The sequence below is a fragment of the Sciurus carolinensis genome, chromosome 5 (assembly GCF_902686445.1).
Source record: "Sciurus carolinensis chromosome 5, mSciCar1.2, whole genome shotgun sequence".
Classification (NCBI taxonomy): domain Eukaryota; kingdom Metazoa; phylum Chordata; class Mammalia; order Rodentia; family Sciuridae; genus Sciurus; species Sciurus carolinensis.
Window position 1 is genome coordinate 125,434,588 of NC_062217.1, and position 26,349 is coordinate 125,460,936.

At 34.0% G+C, this 26,349-nt stretch overlaps 1 protein-coding gene across 3 annotated transcripts in view; it reads left to right on the forward strand.

Moving 5' to 3' along the window:
- Adk (adenosine kinase) overlaps window positions 1-26,349 on the forward strand; it is a 474,524-nt gene that overhangs the window by 298,947 nt on the left and 149,228 nt on the right. For all 3 annotated transcript variants that reach the window (XM_047553902.1, XM_047553904.1, XM_047553903.1), the window contains exon 7: window positions 3,790-3,960. In XM_047553902.1, the coding sequence (XP_047409858.1) occupies window positions 3,790-3,960 (171 nt within the window). The remainder of the gene's footprint in view (window positions 1-3,789; window positions 3,961-26,349) is intronic.

Consider the following 26,349-nt stretch of genomic DNA (forward strand, 5'->3'; position numbering starts at 1 on the left):
AAAAAGGGGATGATCTAATATCTAATGGTTGTAAACTAGGGGCAAGGGGTTGGAGCAAGTCCTGTGTTCAGATTCTTCCTGGCCTCCAGGAATAGAACAGATCCCTCTGGAATGAAGTCTTATGAAGTCCTTTCAGGTGAGGTGAATCAGAGAATTTCTGTGTGGCCAGCTCTCACATAGAAAGGTGGGGGAAGATCAGAATGATCTTTCATTTTCAGTTTTCTCATTTGCCAAGGTGCCATATTTTAGTGTTTCTTGTTCTGAGCCCCAACCTAGAGTTTATATATAAATATAAATTAAATTAATTTTTATATTATTATTTTAGTCTTATATGTCATATACTATATTTAAGTTTTTTTTTTTTTTTTTAGGTGTTCCACATCTGGGATGATGGGACAAAATGGGTTAATATCTCAGAATGTAGAAGGGCAATAAACATACCCTTCAAAGATGGATCCTGACACACATGACCCTGCCACAAAAGTCATTCTTTTAATATTCTTATAGTATTCACTTTGAAATATCAAACTAAAAAGATCTTTTTTGTTGTTATTCTTTTTAAAGTTTGGGTGGTGTGAGTGGTTATTCCCTTGGTTATAAGTGGATATTTCAGTGGCATTTTTGTAACTTCTTGAGGAAGTTTCTTGTATATTTCCAAAGCTATTTCCTATTTAAAGCGAGCTTGCTTTCCCTTCTAGTTTCCAGTGCGCCCATTCCCTCTGTTTCCTTGTTCTAATTATCCTCACTCCCTTCTTCATTCTTGTTCTCCACTGGATCCTTTTGTTTGAAAAGCAGAAGGGTTTAAACTTTGCCTGTCCTTAAAAACAACCCTCATAATCTCCACCCTCTAAGAAAAGAAAGTCTTTCTGTTCTTTTCTTCTCTGTTATCTACTCAAATTATGAGGTGTCATATTGGGAGTCACAGGAAAAAGACTCATCTCATGTAAGCTATGTGTCCTGGGGTACATTTTTTTCTCTATTTTATGTTTCTGTTTATTAAAGGAGACTAATAACAGTATCTACCTCATAGGTTTGATATCAGGAAAAAATAATAACTGAGTTATATATAAAATTCTAGGGCAGTACCTGGCACAGAAGAATCACTTAGTGAATTTCAGATGTTTTCTGTCATCGTTGGTAAATCTCCCAAAATAATTTATAATCCTTACCCTCATTTTTTCATCACACTTTCTTTAACAACTCTCTAGTTTATCTTCATACTAAATGTTTTCTCCTAATGATCAAATCCTCTGTCTTTTGCTCAGTTGTTTCTTTCTCTTCCCTCAATGGCATTGATCATTATTCATGATCCATCCCCACTCCATTCCTATACTGCTTACCAAATACACTCCTAACCTTCCATTCAAGGCCCTTTGTGTTCTTAACTCAGTTGGCCTTTCCAAGTTCATTGTTGATTATTGTGCTTTGTGTTTTCCTGTACTCATTTCTGCATCAGCCAGACCAGTTTCTTACATATATATTCATGCCTTTGATTATATTTTCTCTATGAAGCATAAAAATATTTAATAAGATTTTTATTAATATTAGAGATGTTCATAAATAGCACTTTCGAATGTAGTTTTTCTAACATGAAATTTTAAAAATTCTCATTCAGAATTGTCCTTTAAAATCCAGTGTAGACTAAAGAAAGAGTTTAAAGAAGACCTGAGAAGGTGGAAAAATCTCCCATGCTCTTGGATAGGCAGAATAAAATTGTCAAAATGGCCATACTACCAAATGCATTATACAGATTTAATGCAATTCCTATTAAAATCCCAATGACATTCTTCATAGAAATAGAAAAAGCAATCATGAAATTAATTTCGAAAAGTAAAAGACCCAGAATAGCCAAAGCAATTCTTATCAAGAAAAATGAAGCAGAAGGCATCACAATACCAGATGTTAAATTATACTACAGAGCCAGAGTAACAAAAACAGCATGGTATTGGCACCAAAACAGATACATAGACCAGTGGTACAGAATAGAAAACACAGAGACAAACCCACATACATACAGTTATTTCATACTAGACAAAGGTGCCAAAAATATACAATAGGGTTAAGATAGCCTCTTCAACAAATGGTGCTGAGAAAACTGGAAATCCATATGTAACAAAATGAAATTAAACCCGTATCTCTCACCCTGCACCCAAATCAACTCAAAATGGATCAAAGACCTGGGTACTAGAACAAAGACCCTGCACCAAATAGAAGAAAAAATGGGCCCAGATCTCTACCATGTCAGCTTAGGAACTGACTTCTGTAACAAGACTCCTAAAGTGCAAGAAGTAAAATCAAGAATAACTCAAAAACCTTAACACCAAAAAAACAAAAACAAATAATCCAATCAATAAATGGGCAAAGGAACTGAACAGACACTTCACAGAAGAACAAATACAATCAACAAATACATGAAAAAATGCTCAATATCTCTAGCAATTAGAGAAATGCAAATAAAAACTACACTGAGATTCTATCTCACTACAGTCAGAATGACAATTATCAAGAATACAAGCAATAATAAGTGTTGGCAAGAATATGGGGGAAAATAATGTACACTCATACGGTACTGGTGGGACTGCAAATTGGTGCAACCACTCTGAAAAGTACTCTGGTGGAATGGAACCACCATTTGACCCAGTCATATCACTCCTAGGTTTATACCCAGAGGACTTAAAATCAGCATACTACAGTGACGCAGCCATATCAATGTTTATAGCAACTCAATTCACAATAACTAGATTGTGGAAACAAACGAGATGCCCCTCAGTTGATGAATGGATAAAGAAACTATGGTATATATACTCAATGGAATATTACTCAGCCTTAAAGAAGAATGAAATTATGGCATTTGCCACTAAATGAAAGGAACTGGAGAATATTATGCTAAGCAAAACAAGCCAATTCCAAAGAACCAAAGGCCAAATGTTTTCTCTGATATGCAGATGCTAATTCACAGTTGCAGGGGGGGTGGATAATTTAGGTATTTTGGACTAGACAGAGGGGAGCAAAGGGAAGTATGGGGGTAGGAATGATAGACTGAATCGAACATTATTACCCTGTGTGCATATGATTACATGACCTGTGTAACTCTGCATCATGTACAACCAGACAAATGAGAACTCCATTTATGTATAATGTGTCAAAATGCATTCTACTATTGTGTATAACAATTAGAACAAATAAAATATATATTTAATATATAATTATATATATAATTAGAACAAATAAAGTATATATATAATAAAATAAAATTTTAATGTAGATGTCTAAGGTAATAAGCTATGATTTTGATAAACAAATTTTTTTTTTTTTTTTGAGTGCTGGGGATCGAACCCAGGGCCTTGTGCTTACAAGGCAAGCACTCTACCGACTGAGCTATCTCCCCAGCCCCAACAAATTATTTTAAATCTCTTAAAAGAATACAAACTTGTTTACAATAAGCTGGGATTCAATCTGCCTTCCTCACTGTTTCTCTAATTCAAATATAATCACTGTCTTGAATGAGACCTTTTAAATAATTTTATCTTTTGTCGATTCTCATAACGCTTTCCATATTCATCCTATAACTCTAATATAAAATAAATAATTTATTCTCTGAAGTAGTGACATATCAAACATACAATATATTATTAACTTTTTCTAATTAAGTACAGCTCTTTTCTGCCTTGCATTTTGTAATTGCATCTTATATAGGCTTTCACATTTTTATAGATTACTTTTATTCTCACTGAGAGTGCCTCTGTGAAGATGGTGTTTCTGATTTTCCCTTGCTTTTTCTTTTTCTAGGGCTTCTTTCTTACAGCATCCCCAGAGTCAGTATTAAAAGTGGCTCGCCATGCTTCTGAAAACAACAGGATTTTCACTTTGAATCTGTCTGCACCATTTATTAGCCAGTTCTACAAGGAATCATTGATGAAAGTTATGCCTTATGTCGACATACTTTTTGGAAATGAGACGGTGAGTTAACCCCTTTTTAAAAAAGAGTACGTAGATTTTCTGTTTCTGTACTGTGTGTGTGTTTAAAACTGTATAAATAAAACCCTAAATTTTTGTATAAATATCCTTGAGAATTACATAACAAAATTGCCTCAGTGTGGACTGCTATAACTCAGTATTTCCTTCTGTATATATTAACTTCTTAGATTAGATTATTGAGATTTAATTTACATATTGTGAAATTCACCCTTTTTATTGTGTACTTGTGTGAGTTTTTGTAAATGTATACCTGACCTGTCACCATGACCACAGTCAAGATAAAAAACACATTCATTTCTTCTTTTGATCTCTTCAAGGTCTGAGTCTAATTTAGTTTAGTAGATTATGAGTGAATGTTGATATAATTTATATTAAATTCTTTATAAATAGTATCATTTTGCCAATATAATTGATGGTGATACAACGGAATGTCATATGCTATTCACAAGAGCTAACTGTGGAAACAAATTTTTTAATAAACAATTTCATATATACATACAATGGAATATTGTTCAGCCTTCAAGAAATGAAGCATGAATGAATATTTTGATATTATGTTAAGTAAAATAAACAGACACTTCAGATAAATATTGACTTTTCCTGTAAGAATTCTACTTTATAGGCTAGGGTGTAACTGAGTGTCTTAGTACCTGCTTAGCATGCTCATAAGCCTGGGTTCAGTCCACAGAAAAAATAATAATAATAATTTCACTTTTTGAGAGGTGTGTAGTATAGGCAAATTCAAGAAGACAGTAGTATAGTGGTAGCTTGGGTGCAGGTGTGTTTAATGGGCCTTTATTGTTTAATAACACAAAGCTTCTGTTCTGGGATGATGAAAAAGTTCAGGAAATGGAGGGTGGAGATGGTTACCCAACACTGAAAATTTTCTTTTTCTTTTATTTGGTTCCTGGAATTGAACCCTCTTAGCCACTGAGCCACATCCCAGGTCCTTTTTGTTTTATGTTTTATTTCAAGACAGGGTCTCTCTGAGTTGCTTAAGGCCTTGCTAAGTTGCTGAGACTGGCTTTGAACTTGTGATCCTCCTGCCTTAACCCTTGCGAATTGCTGGGATTATGGGTATGTGCCACTGCACCCAGCTTGAAAATGTTCTTTTGTTGTTGTTGTTGTTGTTGTTGTTGTAGATCCACACATTTATTTTTATGTGGTGCTGAGGATTGAACCCAATGCCTCACATATGCTAGGCAAGTGCTTTACCACTGAGCTACAACTCCAGCCCTTGAAAATGTTCTTAATGACACTGAAGTGAATACTTTAAAAATGGTAAATTTCATCTTCTATATATTTTACTATAATTTTTTTTAAAAAAAGAATGGTCCTACCAACCAGTTAGATTCTATCTTACCATAGATTTTTAAAGAAATTATTTTTCCTACCTAGAAGAGAAGGGTGAAACTACAAGCCTCTAAGAACTTTCTTTCTTTTCATGTGATTACTGTTCTTCTAGATTCATTTCAAGAGATAGAGATGTAGTACCTGTTATGGCAAACCAGTAAATAATAAATGTTTAGTATGTTTGAGAAGACCTGTTGTGATACAGATTATAGAATAATAAAGATCAGCTACAGGCAATTAGCTATATTTGGTATTTTATTGAACCAGTCTCAAAAGTCTGTCGATGAATAGATTTCTAGTGGTATGCCTTAGTGTTTACGCTGAGCTTTGCTCAAATAAACTACCAGTGATTTGAGATAAAACTGTATTTGCATATAATGCAAATGCAAATAATGCAACACCTTAATAAATATCAAGTCAGTTGAATGTGAGATTCAGATTTTTTTAAATGTTAATACACTGGAAATGTCAGTTGAGGTGATAAAATTTAATGGGGATAATAAATACGATAACATTTGATAATAAAAAGCAAGTAGATTAATACAGGTTTTATCTACATCACCCATTGTTCGTCTTCTGACTTCTATAGTAATAAATTATCTTGATTGCTCTACGAAAAGAGAGACATTTTAGTTCTAAAATGCAATGAAATGTAAAATAAATTTCTTAGTGAAGATAGATATAGAGATAACTGTTTTATCTTTCCTCTTCCCCCTCAAAAGAAAAAATCTCAGATTTACAGGGTTTAATATTAAATTTCCGAAATGTCGTCACTTAACTAAAATCAAATATACTTGCTCTTACTTTCTAATGGTGAACCTTACCTTTCTCAGAATGTTGTATACTAGTAATAATGACTTGAACTTTCCTGATAGCCTCAAACTTTACAAAACACCTTGTCTACTAAGACTGTCTTCATAGGCAATAATCAGTGATCCTTATGAGGTAAAAAACAAATGAGGAATGGTACCACTTTATGATCCAGCTGTCCTAACTCCTTGATATATATCCAAAAAATTTAATATCAGCTTACTGTAATGATGCAGCCACATAAATGTTTATAGCAGCAAAATTTACATTAGCCAAGCTATGGAGCCAACAAAGGTGCCCTTCAACAGATGAATGGATAAATAAAAGGTGGTGTGTGTGTGTGTGTGTGTGTATGTATACACACACACACACATACATACATATATACCTACATAAAATGGAGTATTACTCAGCCATAAAGAAGAATAACTTTGTCATTTGTCAATAAATGGATGGAACTGAAGACTATTATGCTGATAAAATAAACCTGTCCCATAAAGTCAAAGATCAGATGTTTTCTCTGATATGTGAATGCTAATCCAAAATGGGGAAGGAACAGATAAAAAGATAGCAGGAGGTTCAGTGGAGTAGACAAAAGGGAAATATAGGGAAGGGAGGAAGAATGGGATAGGGAAAGACAGTGGAATGAACCTAACCTAACTTTCCTATGTACATGTATATGAATATAGCACAGTAACTCGCACCACCAAATACATCCACAGGACACTAATTTTTTAAAAACTCTATAGGTAAATAGCAGAAAGATCAGCACATATCTTAGCTTTTTGCTGCTGTGACCAAAATACAATTAGAGGAGGAAAACTTTATTTTGGAACTCACAGTTTCAGAGGTTCATAGAAGTTCATAGAAGACCAACTCCATTCCTTGGGGCTCAAGATGAGGCAGGACATCATGATGGAAGAATGTGGTGAAGGAGAGTGGCTCAGGACATGACAATCAGGAAGCAGAGAGAGAGTAATCTTAGCTTGCAACATATGTACCCCAAAGGCATACCCCCATGATCCATTTCATCCAGCCACACTCAGTTAATCCCTGTCAGGGGATTAACACACTGGATTAAGGCTCTCGTAACCCAATCATTTCACCTCTAAAACTTTCTTACATTGTCTCACAGGTGAGCTTTTGGCACACCTAATATCTTTTTTTTTTTTAAGACTATGAACTTTTTAAATTTTATTTTATTTATTTATTCATTTATTTATTTATTTTTATGTGGTGCCAAGGATCGAACCCAGTGCACACTTGCTAGGCAAGCACTCTACCTCTGAGCCACAACGCTACAGCCCTGGCACACCTAATATCTAAAGCAAAGCAGTAGACTAGGGGGAAGGGAAAAGGGGGAGGGAGGAGAGAAGGAGAGGGGAAGTACTGGGGATTGAATTAGAACAAATTATATTCCATGCTTTTATAATTTTGTCAAAATGAATCCTATTGTTATGTATAACTAAAAAGAACCAATTAAAAAGAAAGAAAGAAAAGAAATAAGTGAGGTATCCACAATGATTGCCCCAGCCAGTTGCTTGGAGAGAATTTCTAGATCATAGCAAAAGAATAACCCAAGTAGAATTAAAGGGATGGAGCTGGAAGTTGAGAGTCTAAGAAGCTAGTGTTTACAAGTCAGGAGTACCAGAGGAGCTAAATATGAATGCAGATTTGTAGGAAGTCCCAATACATCTTCTGCTGAGTAATGATGATTGCATATTTGTTAGGAAACTTATGAAAAGAACAGTCAGAACAGATCAGAGGAATAGTCCTCAGACTGCAGAGGCACCTTTTTCTATTCCACTGAACAAGGTAGATAACCTCATAATTCATGGGGAATCAGATACTCAGAAGGACTTTGCCCCATTAGTGAGACAAAATTAGCTCTAGTCTAGAAGTTTTATTTTCCCTCTTATCAATATTATTCCAATATATTTAACAACCTTTTTGAAATGGACAAATTTCTTGAAATTCATTAGACCTGCTAAAGAAGATCCACCAGTGAAACTCCACATCATGTAAAGCCAGTTTATCTTTGGAGGAAGGGGATCCTAATAGAAATTGAGTTTTTTTTTTTTTTTTAACTTGCCATTTTTCTTTTTTATTGATGCTTTATAATTATACATAACAGTGGAATTCATTGTGACATATTCCTACGTGCATACAATATAATTTAGTCAGTATCATTCCCCAGTATCACCTTTCTCTCTCTTCTTCCCTCCCACTCCCCTACCTCAGGTCCTTTTCCTCTGCTCTACTGTTCTCCCTTCTATTTCTGTGAGATTTTCCCCCTCTTTTTTTCCTTTTTTCTCTGAAGCTTCCATGTACGAGAGAAAACATACAACCCTTGACTTTCTGGGTTTGACTTATTTTGCTTTACATAATGTTCTCAAGTTCCATCCATTACATAATTTCATTCTTCTTTATGACTGAATAAAACTTCATTGTGCATGTATACCATATTTTCTTTATTCGTGCATTTACTGACAGATACCTAGCCTGGTCCCATAATTTGATTATTGTAAATTGTGTGCTGTAAACATGGGTATGCATGTATCCAAATCATTGTTAACTTTTTTATTCTTTTTAGTTATACATGACATTAGAATGTATTTGACATATCATTCATGGAGTATAACTTCCCATTTTTCTGGTAGTATGTGATATGGAGTTACACTGGTCATGTATTCATATATGAACATAGGAAAGTTATGTCTAATTCGTTCCACTGTCTTTCCCATTCCCATCCCCACTCTTCCCCCATCTCCCCCCTCCAATCCATTGAACCTTGCTGCCCCACCCATTGTGATTCAGAATCCACATATCAGAGACAATATTTTGAAGGATTGACTTATTTCACTTAGCATTATAGTCTCCAGTCCCATCCATTTACTGGCAAATGCCATAATTTGATTCTTTTTATGACTGAGTAATATTCTATTGTGTATATCCATTTATCTGCTCATCTGTTGAATACACCTAAGTTGGTTCCATAGTTTGTTTAGCTATTGTGAATTGAGATGCTGTAAACATTGATATGGCTGTGCCACTGCAAGATGCTGATTTTAAGTACTTTGTGTGTATGCCAAGGAGTGGGATAACTGGGTCAAATGGTGGTTCCATTCTACGTTTTCTTAGGAATCCCCATACTGCTTTCCAGAGTGGTTGCACCAGTTTGCAGATCCACCAGCAATGAATGAATGTACCTTTTCCCTCACATCCTCACCAGCATTTATTGTTACTTGATTCTTGATTCTTGATTCTTGATCACTGCCATTCTGACTATAGTAAGAAAAAATCTCAGTGTAGTTTTAATTCGATTTCTCTAATTTCTAGTGATGTTGAACATTTTTTCATTTATTTGTTGACTGATTCTGTTTCTTTTATGAAGTGTCTGTTCATTTCCTTTGCCCATTTATTGTATTTTGTGTGTGTGTGTGTTAAAGTTTTTTGAGCTCTTTATATATCCTGGAGATTAATGGTCTGTCTGAGGTGCACGTGTATGCTAATTCTTAAGGATAAACTCCAAGGAGTCGTATAACTGAGTATGTTGGTTCTATTCCTAGTCTTTTGCAGAATCTTCTACTAATTTCAATGATGATTGTACTAATTTACAATCATACCAACAGTGTAAAAGTGTTCCATTTTTCTCACATGCTTTTTAGCACTTATTATTGTTGGTATTCTTTTTTTGCATTGCGGTGTTGGCAGCAGAGTGGAGATTGAACCCAGAGGCACTTTACCATTGAGCTACATCACTACCCCCACCTTTTATACATATATATATGACCTTTTTTTAAAAAAAATTGTTCTTTTAGGTACACATGACAGTAGAGTATATTTTGACATACACACATGGAGCATAACTTACTCTAATTAGGACACCATTCTTATGGTTTTACATGATGTGGAGTTTCACTGGTGTGTCACCACCCCTGTTTATTTTTTATTTTAAGATAGGGTCTCACTAAGTTGTTTAAGGCCTTGCTAAGTTGGTGAGGCTGGCCTGTAACTAGTGATCCTCCTTGGTTTATTGTTTGTGTTCTTGATGGCTACCATTCTAACTGGAGTGAGATGAAGTTTCAGTATAGTTTTGATTTGCATTTCCCTAATTGCTAAAGATGGGGGGGGGTTGGTGTTAAGATTTTTGTGTTCTTTACATATTTGAAATATTAATCCTCTGTCAGAAAAGTAGCTAGCAAAAATTTTCTCCCACTCTGTAGCTTCTCTCTTCACACTTTTGTTTCATTTGCTATGCAGAAACTTTTTAAATTTGGAGCCATCTTATTTGTTAATTCTTAATATTTCTATAGCTTTAGGAGTGCTATTGAGGAAGTTGTTGCCTATGCTTATATGTTGATGTGTTGACCCTGTTTTCTTTTAGCAATTGTAAAGTTTCTGGTCTAATTCTTAGGTCTTTGGTCCATTTTGAATTGGCTTGTGCACGTTAACAGATATGAATCTAATCTTCTACATGGTTAAACAGTTTTCCCAGCACCATTTGTTGAAAAGGCTGACTTTTCTCCAGTATATGTTTTTGATACCTTTTTCATTTATCAGATATGTGGGTTTGTCTCTGTTTTCTGTTCTGTCCCATTGGACTATGTGTCTGCTTTTAAGCCAGAATCTTGTAGGTTTTATTACTGTGATTCTGTGGCATAATTTGAACTCAGGTATTATGATGTCTCCAGCATTGATTTTTTTTTTTTTCCCCCTTAGAATTGTGTTGGCTATTCTGGGTCTTTTATTCTACAAAATGATTTTTAAGATTTTTTTTTCTAGTTTCATAAAGAACATCATTGGTGTTTTGTTGTGGAATACATTGACTGTCTTATTGCTTTTGTTAATGTGCCCATTTTAACAACATTAATTCTGCCTATTCATGTACATATGAGGTTTTTCCATCTCCTGGTGTCTTCTTCAGTTTCTCAGTGTCTATAATTTTCATTAAAGAAGTCTTCCATCTTCTTGATTACATTTATTCCTAATGGGTTTTGTTCTTGTTGTTTTGTTTTGTTTTGTTTTGTTTTTTGAGGGTATTGTGAATAGGATTGTTTTCCTGATTTCTTTTTCAACAAATTCATTTTTTAAAAAATATTTTTAGTTGTAGATGGACACAATACCTTTATTATTTTATTTATTTTTATGTGGTGCTGAGGATCAAACCCAATGCCTCACACTTGCTAGGCAAGCACTCTACTACTAAACTACAACCCCAGACCCCAAAAAATTCATTTTTGATGTGTAGGAAAACTGTTGATTTTGTATCCTGCTACTTTGTTGGATTTTTTAGCTCTAGGAGTCCTTGGGTGGGGATTTTTGGATTTTCTAAGTATAGGATTATATCATTTGCAAACTATAATAATTTGACTTTCCTTTTCTATTTTTATCTTTTTTATTTTCTTCTCTTTCTTAATTACTTTGGATGGAATTTCAAGTACTACTTTGAATAGGAATGATTAGAGTGAAAATTCTAATTCCTGTTTTTTTGTTTGTTTGTTTGTTTTTGATACTGGGAATTGAACTCAGGTGCACTCAACCACTGAGCAACATCCCCAACCCTATTTTTTACTTTATTTAGAGATAGGGTCTCACTGAGTTGCTTAGGACCTTGCTTTTGCTGAGTCTGACTTTGAACTTTCGATCCTCCTGCCTCAGCCTCCTGATCCTCTGGGACTGTTCCTGATTTTAGAGGAAATATTTTCTGTTTGTTTCTATTCATTATGATGTTGACTTTGCATTTGTTGTATTTAGCCTTTATAATGTGAAGTTTCTTCTGACCCTAGTTTCTTTAGTGTTTTCATGTTATCATACATGGGTCTGAATTTTGTCAAAAGCTTTCTCTGCGTCTATTGAGATGATTGTGTGATTTTTATTCTTAATCCTGTTTGTGTGGTGAATTACATTTATTGATTTGTGTATGTTGAACCATCTTGGCATAACTGCAATGAAACCAACTCGGTCATGACATACAGTCTTCTCAGTATGTTGTTGAATATGGTTTGCTAATATTTTATTAAGGATTTTTCATCTATGTTCATCGGAGATATTGGTCTATAGTTTTCCACCCCTTTCTATTTTGTGGAATTGTTTGAGGTACATTTTTATTAGTTCTTCTTTAAAGATCTTGTAGAATTCAGCTGAGAATCCATCTAGTTCTGGGCTTTTCCTAGTTCAAAGGCTCTTTTATTACTGCTTCAATGTTACTGCTTATTGTTGATCTGTTTAGATTTTCTATATTCTTTTGGTTCAACGTTGGCAAGTTATATGTGTCTGTAAATATATCCATTTCTTCTAGAATTTCCAGTTTATTGAACTATAAGTTTTTCAGAATAGTTCCTAGTAGTCCTCTGGATTTCTGTGATGTCTGTAGTGATATCTTCATTTGTATCTCAAATTTTATTTAGTCTTCTCTCTTTCTCTTGGGGTTAGTTTGACTAGGGGTTTGTCAGTCTTGTTTATGTTTTCAAGGAAATAGTTCTTTGCTTCATTGATTGTATTGTTTTTTATTCTCTATTTCTTGATTTTTGGCTTGAATCTTAATTATTTCTCCTTCCTTGTACTGGTTTGTGGATGAAATAATCTATTGATGACTATTAAAGGCCATTTGATTTACATTTTTTTCAAGTCTGAAGAGTCCTATGTATTATTGATAGGGTTATGTTGACATCTCCCAATATTATTGAACTGGGGTATATCTGAGTTTTTAAATAAAGTGTGTCTGTTTTATGTTATTAGGTATACTGACAGGCATAAATCCGTCTATCATATCTTCTTGTTGGATTGTTCCCTTTACCAGTATGATATTTGTCTCTTCTGATTAATTTTCATTTGAATTCTGCTTGTTGATATGAGAGTAGCTACTCCTTCTTGTTTTAAGGCTTCATTTGCTTGGAATATCATTTTCCATCCTTTCACTATTAGCCTGTGGCTGTCTCTGCCTGTAAGGTGAGTCTCTTTCAAACTACATTATTTAGATCTTGTTTTTAAATCCATTCTTCCAGGCTGTGTCTTTCAATTGGAGAGTTAAGACCACTTACTTTCAGTGTTATAATAGAGAGATACTTATTAATTCCTGTTTATTGCTAGTATTTAATTTGGTACCGTTTTTCATTTCCTTGACTGCTCTTCAAATGAAATTTGTTCATTTATAGGCTCTGGAGTTGTTGTTAATTTCCTTTGTTTGTAGTATTTCTGTACTGCTGCCTAAGTAGCCAATTCTTTTAGGTTCTGCTTATCTTAAAAAGTTTTTATTCTGCTTCAATTCTGAAGGATAGTTTTACTGAATATAGCAATCTTGGTACATGCTGATCCTTGCTGAGTATCTGAATCTCAGGAGCCTTACAAGAATTTTACTCATAAGGTAGGTTAACCAACCCCCCTCAGATCTCATACACTCCACTGCCCACAAATATGGCATTCCCCAGGCTCGGTCCCCAGTATAATCATGCCCACCTGTTCATTTTCCTAATCCCTTCTAGCTGGTCATATGAACCATCAGACTCAAAGGGAAAGTAAGTTCCACTCCCCTCCATATCTCTAACTTGAATTCCCCTTGGTACAGTCTTCTCTGTAACTGTTTTAGTTGTAGTCTACCATACAGTAGGTACTTGCTGGGAGAGTATAATATTTGCTGTGATATCCTAGGTTCCTCAGCAGCACAGTGCAACATGACCACTTGAGAAACACAGAACACTTTTCAAACAGCACCTTACTGTGCTGCTTCTGGTTTGGCTAAATTCAGATTGCATTTCTCTTCACAGGTTTTTCTATGGTAAATTTGTCCATTGTGGGACTGGGGTTGTAGCTCAGTTGTACAGTGCTTACCTAGCATGTGTGAGGCACTGAATTCAATTCTCAGCACCACAAATAAATAAATAAAATAAAGTTCCATCAACAACTAAAAACAAATATTGAAAAAGGGACTGGGAATATAGCTCAATTGGTAGAGTGCTTGCCTCGCATGCACAAGGCCCTGGGTTCAATCCCCAGCACCACAAAAAAAAAAAAAAATTGTCCATTGTGTTTCTTTCCTTGTTTGTAAACTGGCACCGGCTGCCACCATCAGCTTGGCTCCAAAGTACTTGTCTTCTGTTCAAAGAACCCAAATTTCTGGGTCTCTAGAAGTCTCTGAATGTTCAGTATTGGATTTCAGTGGATTACATGTGTCATCTACCTCACTGAGAAGTATTCTCACTGCTTGAATCCTGAGCCATGCAGCAACTAGAAAGTGTACCCTTCCTCTAATCCTCTTCAGATTATCTTTTAAAGAAATTAAACTTGTAAACTAATACCATTCCCACAAAGAAAACTCAAGGTCCATATTGCTGTAGTATTGGATTCTGTCATACTTTTTTAGGTACTGGGGATTGAACCCAAGAATGCTTAACTGCTGAACTATATCCCCAGCCCTTATTATTTTTCAGTTGGAGACAGGGCCTTTCTAATTTGCTTAGGCTAACTTTGAACTTGAAATCCTCCTGCCTCAGCCTCCCACATCACTGAAACTACAAGTGTGTCACCACACCTGGCTCTACCACACATTTTTAAAAGACAATACCAGTTACATACAAACTGCCCCAGGAAATTGAAGAAAGGGAAACACTACTCAATTTATTCCATGAGTTTAGCATTAACTTTATATCAAAAGCCAAAGTATTATAAGAAAACTAAAGATTGATATCTTTCATAAGCATAGATACAAAGGTTCTTAAAATAATTTTAGCAAAACAAAACAATACCTGAAAAGGACAGTTTGTCATGACTAAGGATGCAGAATTGATTTAGCATTTTAAAGTCCATCAGTATAATTCACCATATTAAAATTATACAAGAGCAACCATATCATCTCAATAGATGTATAAAGGCATTTGATAGAATCTAATAGCCATTGCTGATAAAAGCCCTAAGAATACTAGAAGCATTCTTCATGTAGAGTTTTTTGAATTCTTTATAGATTCTGGAAATTAGCGCTCTATCTGAAGTATGGTTGGCAAAGACAGTCTCCCACTCTGTAGGCTCTCTCTTCATATTACTGATAGTTTCCTTTGCTGAGAGAAAGCTTTTTAGTTTGAATCTATCCCAGTTGTTGATTCTTGCTTTTATTTCTTGTGCTATGGGAGTCCTGTTAAGGAAGTCTGATCCTAAGCCAACAAGTTGAAGATTTGGACCTACTTTTTCTTCTATAAGATGCAGGGTCTCTGGTCTGATTCCGAGGTCCTTGATCCATTTTGAGTTGAGTTTTGTGTAGGGTGAGAGATAGGGGTTTAATTTCATTCTGTTGCATATGGTTTTCCAGTTTTCCCAGCACCATTTGTTGAAGAGGCTATCTTTTCTCCATTGCATATTTTTGGAACCTTTGTCTAGTATGAGAAAATTGTATTTATTTGGGTTTGTGTCCATGTCCTCTATTCTGTCCCATTGATCTACCTGTCTATTTTGGTGCCAATACCATGCCGTTTTTGTTACTATTGCTTTGTAGTAGAGTTGAAGATCAATGTTCATTGCTGCTCAATTCAAAATAGCCAGATTGTGGAACCAACCTAGATGCCCTTCAGTTGATGAATGGATAAAGAAACTGTGGCATATATATACAATGGAATATTACTCCGCAATGAAGAATGATAAAATTATGGCATTTACAGGCAAATGGATGAAATTGGAGAATATCGTGCTAAGTGAGATAAGCCAATCTCAAAAAACTAAAGGACGAATGATCTCGCTGATAAGTGGATGAGGACATATAATGGGGGGTGGGAGGGGTTAACATTAGGTTTAGGGTTAGGTTTAGGGTTAGGGATAAGGAGAGTGGTAAGAATGAAGGAAAGAAGGACTGTATAGAGGGGAAAGAGGGGTGGGAGGGGTGGGGGGGAAGGAAAAAAAATAATCAAACATCATTGCCCTATATAAACGTATGATTACACAAATGGTATGCCTTGACTCTATGTACAAATAGAGAAACAACATGTATCCCATTTGTATACAATAAAAAAAAAAAAAACTAGAAGCATAAAGCAACTTCTTCAGGTCAAAATAAGAACACCCACAAAAATGTACAGCTACCATCATATTTTTTTCATTTTGTTTTTTAAGTTTTTTGGGTTTTTTGTTTGTTGGGTTTGGTTTTGTATTTTGTGGTGCTGGTTTTTCAAACCCAGGGCCTCACATGTGCTATGCTAACCAAGTGATTTATCCATGAACTACACCCAATCTTAGAATCATGTTGAAAGATTGGATCCTTTCCCCTATGATCAAGAACAAATCAAGAATGTTCACTCTTTCCACTTTTGTTGAACTTTGTATTGTGAGCTCTCGACTGTGTTAATAAAGCATGAAAAACAACTGGATTAGAAAGAAAAAAGTAAAACTATATCTTACCAAATACCATGATAATCTTTGTAGAAAATCTGATGTAATATTCAAAAAGTGATTAGCACTAAAAGTCAGTTTTGCAAGATTGCAGGATACAGAATAAAAAATTTTAAACCAATTGTATTTCTATACATTAGCAGCAAATAACCAGAATTATAAATTTTTAAAATATCATTTCCAATACCATTAAAAATATGACATTCTTTGATATAAATCTGACAAAAGATGTATATACTGACCATAACAAAACATTGTTGAGAAAAATTAGAGGAAGGTGAAGAGGAGAATTGTTGATAACATTATCAACAGTTCCTAACAAAAAGTATTTTCAGTGAGCCATGCTGTACCTTCACATGCATTAGAAAGACAGTGAATGAAGTGAGGGTTTTTGTGAATATCTTTTGTAACTTTGTTTTTGCAGTACTGGAGATCAAACCCAGGGGAGTCCTGTCACTGACCTCCATCATCAGCCTTTTTTATTTTTGGGAAGAGTCTAATTTGCTGAGGCTGACCTTGAACTGGAGATCCTCTTGCCTTGGGAATATAAGCATGTGTTGTGTACCTGGTCTATCCTTTGTAACTCTAAAGCATTACTCATTGGCAGGGTGTGATGATTTTCACTTGTCTATCAAGTTCAAAATCCAAGACTATTAAAGCATTCCTTTTTTGCTTGATATTGCTATTTAAATACAAGAGGATCTTTATTTTTTATTTTAATACAGTATCTCACTAAGTTGCTGAGGCTGGCCTTGAACTTGAGATTCTTCTGTGTCAGCCTCTGAGTCACTGGGGTTACAGGCATGCACCACTGCGCCCAGCACACAGTTTACATTTAACTGTAACTCAGAAATGCATAAAAACAAATTTATTTCCTCAATTAAAAATCTTTGATAACTTCATTACATGCATTTAGTACTTTTTAAATTAAATATCGGAATTGATGGTTATTCTTGTTAAAGTAGTTTTGAAACATCTCAACTATAAAAACTCTTTAAAAGTTATGTTGTATTTTTACTGTTTATGATATCTTCAAAGTTTAAAACATTTCCCTTCAGCAACAATCTTTTGTTAGCTAAACTCATAGGAGATCAGCTTAATAAAGGATATTCTACATGCAGGCAATTATAAATTATATCCATCAATGCCTGCTAATGCAAGCTGCTTTGTAGTCATTATCTAGCAATACATGACTAAAGAACTTGATTATTATTCTTGTTTTTTATTTTTATTAAATTAAGAAGTTTTTGAGTCATGTCATTTTAGAAATGGTTCTTACGAGAAATACCTTTCAATGCTTCCTAATCACTAGGTTATTAACCTGCCAGGATTAAGTACACTCAACTTTGCCTCAGGATGCTTAACTCTAAAATGAGGTCAATTATCTCATGATAATGACTGCTTTGTCAAGAGTTACCACTTAATTCCACAGCAAAATGTCACATCACCCATACAATGAGCTTTAAAATAGGTGAAATAATAAAATAGTTTGAAATTGGGCTAAAGAATTCAGTGAATGATTTCATATGAATTAAGAATGATACATTTTAGATAAAGTTTCCACTCATAAAGCTAGTATTTTGAATCTCACAGATGATTTCAATTTATAAAGATAATCTATTGCTGTGCTTCATGAATCCTTTTGCTGGCAACATTCCCACATTGCATATTTTCTTACAGGGAAGGACATTTTACACCTAGTGCTCAGTATACATAGTATTTAGTATATTAAACACTTACCGTTTAGACCAGGAAAATTATTTTCCTAAATGATAATTTAACTTTTTAAAAATATACCTAGTTTCTCAATGAATGAATCAGAAAACAGTGAACAAACATCTACAGTTTGTTGTGGTAGTGGTTGCTGTTGTCAAATCACATTTGATTTGGCCAAAGAGGAATGCTACTTAACAGATAAATACATTTTGAAAGAAATATAAAATTGACTTTATATTTGAATACCTCTTCTAAACCTGAATGATGGCTCTCTTTCTTTATAAGTGAACTTTAATCTTTTTTAACAAACCAAGTGGAATATTGACTTTTTTTTTTCCTTTACTTGTTTTGCTATGAAAGGTAACTTCATTGATACTGTTTATACTGCTAAATCCATTTTCATCTTTAATAGGCATTGTTTCTTTTTTAAAAGATAATATGAACATTAATAATTGGAAAAAGCTTTTCTTCAAATTATAAATAATCTTGATGCAGATATTTTACTGAAATAAATTTTCAGTTCTACATAACGATAAAATAGAAATTTGCTGTTTCAATATAAAAGTCTGTAATAAATTTATAAATAATGTAATTATGAGTACCAAATAAGGTAAGTACTATACCTACATACATTTTCATTCAGGTATTCCCTCTTCAGTTAGGAGACTTACTTATTTTTGTAGAGGTATTATTTTTAATTTTTAGAAACTTTCTCTGTCAAATCTATGTACATTTATTCTCAGAGAACGCCTTTTTTATTTTTACATCTTTTTGTCAAGTCTTATTAATTCTTCTTTTGTATTCGTCTCATTCTTCTGTGTGTGTGTTTGTGAGTATGTACACCTGTACATGTGCACATAGATTCATGGTAGGGATTTTAATTCAGGGTCTCTGAACTCTAGCACTGAAATATACCTCCAGCTCCATGTCTAATTCTTAAAGGTATTGATTGCCAAGCCTACACACTAGCATGTTGTAAAGATATGTTATGGGAAGGATTCAGAAAGAGCCAAAGCCTGTTTATACTTTGCACCTCCCTTCCTTTCTACTTCTCTCCCTCTTCTGCCTTCACCAGCATAGTCTTCCTTTCTTACTCCGTTTCCTTTGTCACACCAAGCACATTTCCGCTCTGAAGATGAAATGCTTTTAAGTCTTCCACAAGTCTTATGTCTATCATTGGTAAATGATTTGAAATGTTTGAATTCCCATGGAGATAATCATATTTTTTGTAGTAACACATTTTTGTTTTATTCAGCATTTCACTTAATCTTTTGATTAATTTAATTGTTTCAGTTACTTTACTACAAATTTGTAAGTGATAGTTTTGTTATTATTTGTATACTATGCCATACTATCAAAAGAATGAGTTTAAGGGGCTGTGATTGTGGCTCAGTAGTAGAGCACTTGCCTAGCATGTGTGAGGCACTGGGTTTAATCCTCAGTATCACATAAAAACAAATAAGTAAAATAAAGGTATTGTGTCCATCTATACCTAATTTTTTTAAGTTTAAAAGAATGAGTTAATATTTAAATTTTTTATTAAATTTATTTAAAATTACTTATGCTAATTGAACTTATTTGATAAAATTGACTTACCCTCATAAACAAAAACTAAACTAATATCACAGTAGAAAGCACTAGAACTCCATTTAGAAAACCCACTTGGGGTCAGCTTTTGAGTTTTTCTATGCCTTTCAGAGCACAGAAAATAGGAACCAAGAAACTGAAATTCTTGAATATTAGGGAGATAAATTCAGGATCTTGGTGTACATTTAGTTATATGTTTCTTTAGTCTCTTTTACGACTATGACAATTTTGCAGAGTATTGGTTAGTGTTTTGTAGAATGCCCTTTAGTGCAGAGTTGAATGGTGTTTCTCATGAAGAATAATACATTTTTATAAGGATACCAAAGAAATGCTTTTGTGTCTTTTCACAGATTATCTCAAGATTTCAATATGTATAATTACTGGTGATATTAACTTTGGTCACCTGACTAAGGAGATGGTGGACCAGTTTATCCACTTGGAAGTTACTGTTTCTGGCCAGGTACGTTAGTGTGTACCTGTAGCCCTAGTCATTCAGGAAGCTGAGATGGGAGGACCACCTGAGCCCAGGGGTTCTGGGTCAGTCTGTGGAACATAGTGAGACCCTATCTCAAAAAGGAAAAGAGAAAGAAATTTATATGGTTCTAAACGTCATATCTGTGCAAAAAAGTTTACTCACAGGTATCATGTCCCTCTTCTACCTTCTCATTCTTCACAAATATATATTTTCTGTATCATCTTTGTTCATGAAAGTCAGCACACTATAGGTCCTCTTTGCACTTTTCCAAGTACATCTTGGAAAGCATTCCATGACCTCTCATAGAGTTCTTTCTCTTTTATAGCTGCATGGTTACCCATTGTTGAATGCTCTGTAATTTATTCACTCATCCTTATGGGTGGGTGTTTAGGTTGTTCTCAGAACTTTGCAGTTAAAAACAATCTTTCAGTGAACAAACTTGTTCATGAATAGTTTTGTATTGTTAAAGGTACTTCTTCAGGGTAAATTCCTAGAAATAGGAATGTTGAATCAAAGGAAAAGAATGTATATAGTTTCATTAGATATTGCCAGATTTCTCTTCAAAAGGGTTAGTAAATGTTTTCATTCCCACCAGCAATATAGGTAGAATGATATTTGTTTCTAAGGATATTATATTAATTTTTGGTTATGAGCTGTTTATAAAGTACTGCCATCAAATAAAATTCATTACAAGGGTTAAGTATTAGCTTTATTTTCAAAACTTAGTTGTCTCAAGAACTAAAGTAAGACTATCGCTTTCAGTCTTTACCAATTCATTTTAGCACAGTAAAAATGATCTAAGAATTAAAGTGATCATTCTTTAAAATATAAATGTTAAAGACTCATTCATCTCTTTTTGCTTGTTTTATTGGAAACATTACATGACTATGAATGAATCATCATTGGATACTCTAGTTTTATTTTCTGATCCAACATTTTGATCTTCTACTTCTCCCCTAGTATGCACCATTTTCATTTTTGCCCTTGTGTATTTCCACATATCAGTCTCTCTACCTTTATCCTCTTTTTCTCCAATTCTATCTGACAAAAATTCTACTTAAAATCGAGACTCACTTCAGATAATCCTTACACATGCCTGTTGCCTTCCTTCCCCTTCCCCCTCTACTCCAATTCAGTTAGTCAGTTTTTATTGTGATTCTGTAATATACTCTGTATGATTATAAACCTTGCATTGTTTTATAATTACTTTTTTGAAGGTTACTGGGCATTGAACCCAAGGGTGCTTTACCGTGGAGCTATATCCCCAATCCTTTTTATTTTTGAGTCAGAGTCTTCCTAAATTGCTCTGGCTTACCTCAAACTTGCTATCCCCCTGCCTCAAACTCCAAAGTAGCTAGGATTTATAGATATGCACCACAGCACCCACTTTGTAATTACTTTTTAATGTGCTTTTCCCTTATACTAGGATATGCTCTTCCACAGCAGTGACTTTCATACTTCATACTTCCTGCTGCCTGATAAATAATCTGTTTTTATTAAATATTTAAGAAATAAGTGAATGGGTTTTTCCTTTGCTTGGAGATTTTCAACCTTTGCAAACTTTAAAAAATAGTTGTCTTTACAGATAAGTTCATCTTACTTAATCACCACTTTTAACCTTAAAAATACTTAAAATCTTAAGATTTGATCTGTAACCTAATTCTCCCAAGCTAAACTTTATAAGTAAACTATAAATGAAATGTTTTAAATAATAAAGGCAAATTTAAATTTAACCTCTAACTAAATCAACTGTGGACATTGTTTACCACTAATTTATACCTTCCTTTTCCTTTCGTAAACTAGAAAGTTGTATCTTAATTCATGAAATAGAAAGTTGTTGGATGAATTCTTAAATTTGAATGGTGACCCTTTAGCTTACAACTTTTGAAACAGTATGATCCTGTGGAGGTGTGGAGCAAAACTAAAAAATACTCATACTTGTCACTTTTGTAGTTTATAATTATACACACTATCTTTCCTATTCTCTAGGTTCTGTCATTGGATAACACCATGCACAATGTATGTTTGTATGCTTTACTTTTTCTTGATCATTACTATTTCCCTTAGTTTTATTTTTACCCCAACTGATTGGACTACAGTTCAATTCTGACAATGACTACCTGGATTTAGCATCAGACTCTGCAGGTTTAAAGGCTCAGTCCTTCTCAAGACTGGCCCAACTTTAGATTCTAACTGGACTTTGAGGGTCCCCCAGACTATCAACACTTCTGACCAACTTAACTACAAATCACTGATCAGGGATTCCAAAGATCCTCTCGCTTTTGATAATTAACTAGAACAACTCCTATAACTCAAGAACTGTAGTTACCATTACAGTTTTGTTATGAAGGATCAAACTCAGGAACAGCTAAATAAAGAGATACAGAGGACATGATCTGGGAGGGTCATGGACATACAGCTATATCCTCCCCCATGGAATCATCCTCCCAATAAATTAAACTGTTCACCAGCCAGGGAAGCTTCACCATGCTTCACCAAGCCTCAGTGTCCCAGAGTTTTTATTGGGATTTCATGATATGTAGACATAACTGTAAATATCTAAAATTATAACATGTCATTTATAATAATTATCACTTGAGTAACATGTTCTATGACATTCAGATAGCTATGGCTATGACATCACAAGGCAACAGAAATCTCTCAGCTCCGTTGTAATCTTAAGGGACCAGTGTCACATAATGCAGTCTGTCACTGACCAAAATACCATTATGCAGTCATGACTATATATATTTAATTCTCATTACCAATTCTGTTTTGATGTTTCTTCAATTGACTTGACTTCCTAAAGTTTGTTGTATGGTGGTTTCCTCAAGAAGGGCTTACAGAACGATATTCTTTGAGTTCTCATGTTGGTTGTATTTTGTGACCTTTATAACTGAAGCTCAGTTTTGCTGGACATAAAATTCTTGCCTCATATTCATTCCTTACTTGCCTGTTTTCAAAATGTTACTTCATTTTCTTTGCTGTCAAAGCCTGATAATTAACTCTCTTTCTCTCAATTTATTTTTTCCTGGGTACACAGGACTTTTTTTTTTCTCCCCAGAACCAGGGATTGAACCCAGGGATACTTTACAACTAAGCCACATCCCCAACCCCTTTTTATTTTTCATTTGCAACAGGGCCTCACTAAGTTGCTTAGGGCCTTGCTAAGTTGCTCATACTAACCTTGAACTTAAAATTCTCCTATTTTAGTCTCCCAGTTTTTAAAAGAGAGAATCCATAGATTAAAAGATGTATAATAGCTATGTCCCTCAGTGACAAAGGATAAATTTTTATCTGTGTTCCAATCCCAGCTAAAAGATTTTGAAAAAACAAACTTACTAGTAGTGGGAGAAGTTAGATTAGTAATTGGATTATTTTTGTTATTAAAGAAATATTGTTTATTTTTTAGATAGATAATGATATTTTGGTTGAAAATATTTGAAAAATGTTTTTTATACATTAAAAATGTATCAGACGACAAAAGGAAGTGTCTGGCAATCTATTTTGTTAGATTTACTGGGAAAAGAAATTTTTAATAGATGGCCTAAATATCAGACGGATGTACCTCAGAGAAGGGGCTATCATCCTATATTGTGATGAAATTAGATTCAGTGATAATTTTTACTTCATTATGATTTTACTTCTGGGAACTCTAGGATTTTTTTTTTATTTTTTTTTTTGGGTGCTGGGGATCGAACCCAGGGCCTTGTGCTTACAAGGCAAGCACTCTACCGACTGAGCTATCTCCCCAGCCCCTAGGATTTTTAAATTTGTAAATATTCTTCTATTCAATAAAATCTGAGTCTTTGTCACATGCTAGCAGCAGTTTTAAGAACTTAGTGACAAGGGAGACAAAGTATCTGCCCTTGAAGCATATACTGTCCTGGGAGAAAAGAGATAATAATACAAACAAGTAAATATAGATGAAACAGAGTAAAGAATCAGGGAGCAATGAGCATAAGGGTGTTATTTCACATGGGATGGCAAAAGAACACCAAGCCAGATATCTGAGGAAAGAGCATTCTATGCAGAGGGACAGTGAGTGATTAGCAGTGAAAGACGACTATTAGGAGGTAAGGTCAAACTTTTAAATGAGAGGGAATTGGATGGGTATAGTTCTAAACAAGGTAGTGAAATGATGTAATTTGTCCTTTCAAGGGATTATTCTGGCTGTTGTGTTTATTCATTAACACATACTTTTTGAGTGACTACTTTGTTCTAGGCACTTTAATAAGTTTGGGGAATACAAAACTCAAAAAAAAAAAAAAAAAAAAACCCGCCTTCATGAAACTTGATATTTTGTAAGAAAGAATATACATTAAGGGGGAAAGGCAACAAGCCAAGGAGACTAGTATTAGGTAATAGGAATAGCAAAAGATGATTAGTGACCTAGATAAAGACAGTAGTTTAAAATGTGAATTCAGTGAATTCATTACTCTGTTGGAAGGACATGGTCAGAGGTAGTCCATTTCCAGAAATATTCTTATCTCTATTTCTGTAGTTACTCTGACTTAGATCTATAATAAATGAGCTCTGCATTGTCTTCTCCTTTTTTTTTTTTTTATTCTGAACATTGGGGGAAATACTTCAAGATATCACTGATTTCATTGTCTGATTCCTGTCTCTGTATATGTATAGGTAACCTAAATACAAGAAATATTTCTGAAAAGTTTGCTCATAAGTAAATTAATTTATTTCAGGTTAGATCATTTAAAATTTACTTGTAAGATAAGCCTATAGAGTAGCCTATATAGTAGAGAAGATAGACAAACTGATTTGATACTCATTTTAGTACCTCTCATTCTTAGAAGAATAATTGGGAGTGTATCCTGTTTGGGAAAAAAAATGTGGAGAATATATTTTACAGTGATCATTTAGTAAAACATTAAAAAATACTTTCTTTTTCTGGAGATTTTAAAACATCAAAGTAAATTGACAGGTTAGAGTCATGGATTATACATTAGCTCAAGGTATCTTTATGTGATTTTTTTTTTTTTTTTTTTTTTTTTTAATTTCCCAGCTACTGATTCAGGACTCTGAGGCAGGAGGATCATGAGTTTGAGGCCAGCCTCACGAACTGAGGCTGTAAGCAACTTAGTGAGACCCTGACTCATGAAAAATAAAAAGGTTTGAGGATGTGACTCAGTTGTAAAGCCCCTTTGAGTTCAATCCCCAGTACCGCCGCCCAAATTCCAGCTACAATAATGCATGTTTATTATAGAAAATGAAAAATACAAAAACATGCAAAGAAAAATTAAAATTAACACTCATCATATTTCTCAGCAGTAACTACTCTGAATTTTTTTCATGTTTCCTTGCAGGGATTTCATCATGCATTCATTTTCTTGCATGCATGGTCTCTTACCACCACCACCACCACCACCACCACCTCCACCACCTCCACATATATATTTAACCATACTACATATTCAAGTTTTTCTCACAATAGTGTTCTTTCTAGCAATTTTGTCTTCAAGATCCATTTGAAAATCAGGCACTGCCTTTATTTGTTCTATTTCTATGGTTTCTTGTAATCTAGAACAGTTCCTTTGTCTTTTTCTTTCTTGACATTGGCATTTTTAAACTGTTTTGTATATGCAAATTTTAACAAGTTGAAATTATTTTTATATTATAGTTGTATATCCTTTTTCCCACTTAATATTATATTTTCAGCATTTTCCAGTGTCTTTAATTGTTCTTTCAATTATAATTTTGCAGAGATGTATAATATCTTTTATTTTCATTAGTCTTCTATTGTTGGACATTTTTATTGTTTCTATTTTTTTCAGCATTACAAATATAATTGGAAAGAACGTCTTTGTAAATAAATCTTCATTGTAATTTTAATTTCTTTATCCACCTATCAAGTATTTAAGTGCTTAAAACATGAAGCAACAAAACAAAAATCCTACAGAAAATGATAATTAAATGTTAATGTCTATGATTCTGAATATAATTAGAATGGAAATTTTGAAAAGGGAAAATTGTCAGAAAATAAGTTGCCAGATTTAGCAAATTAAAATACAGGATGTCCAGTTAAATTTCATTTCAGATAG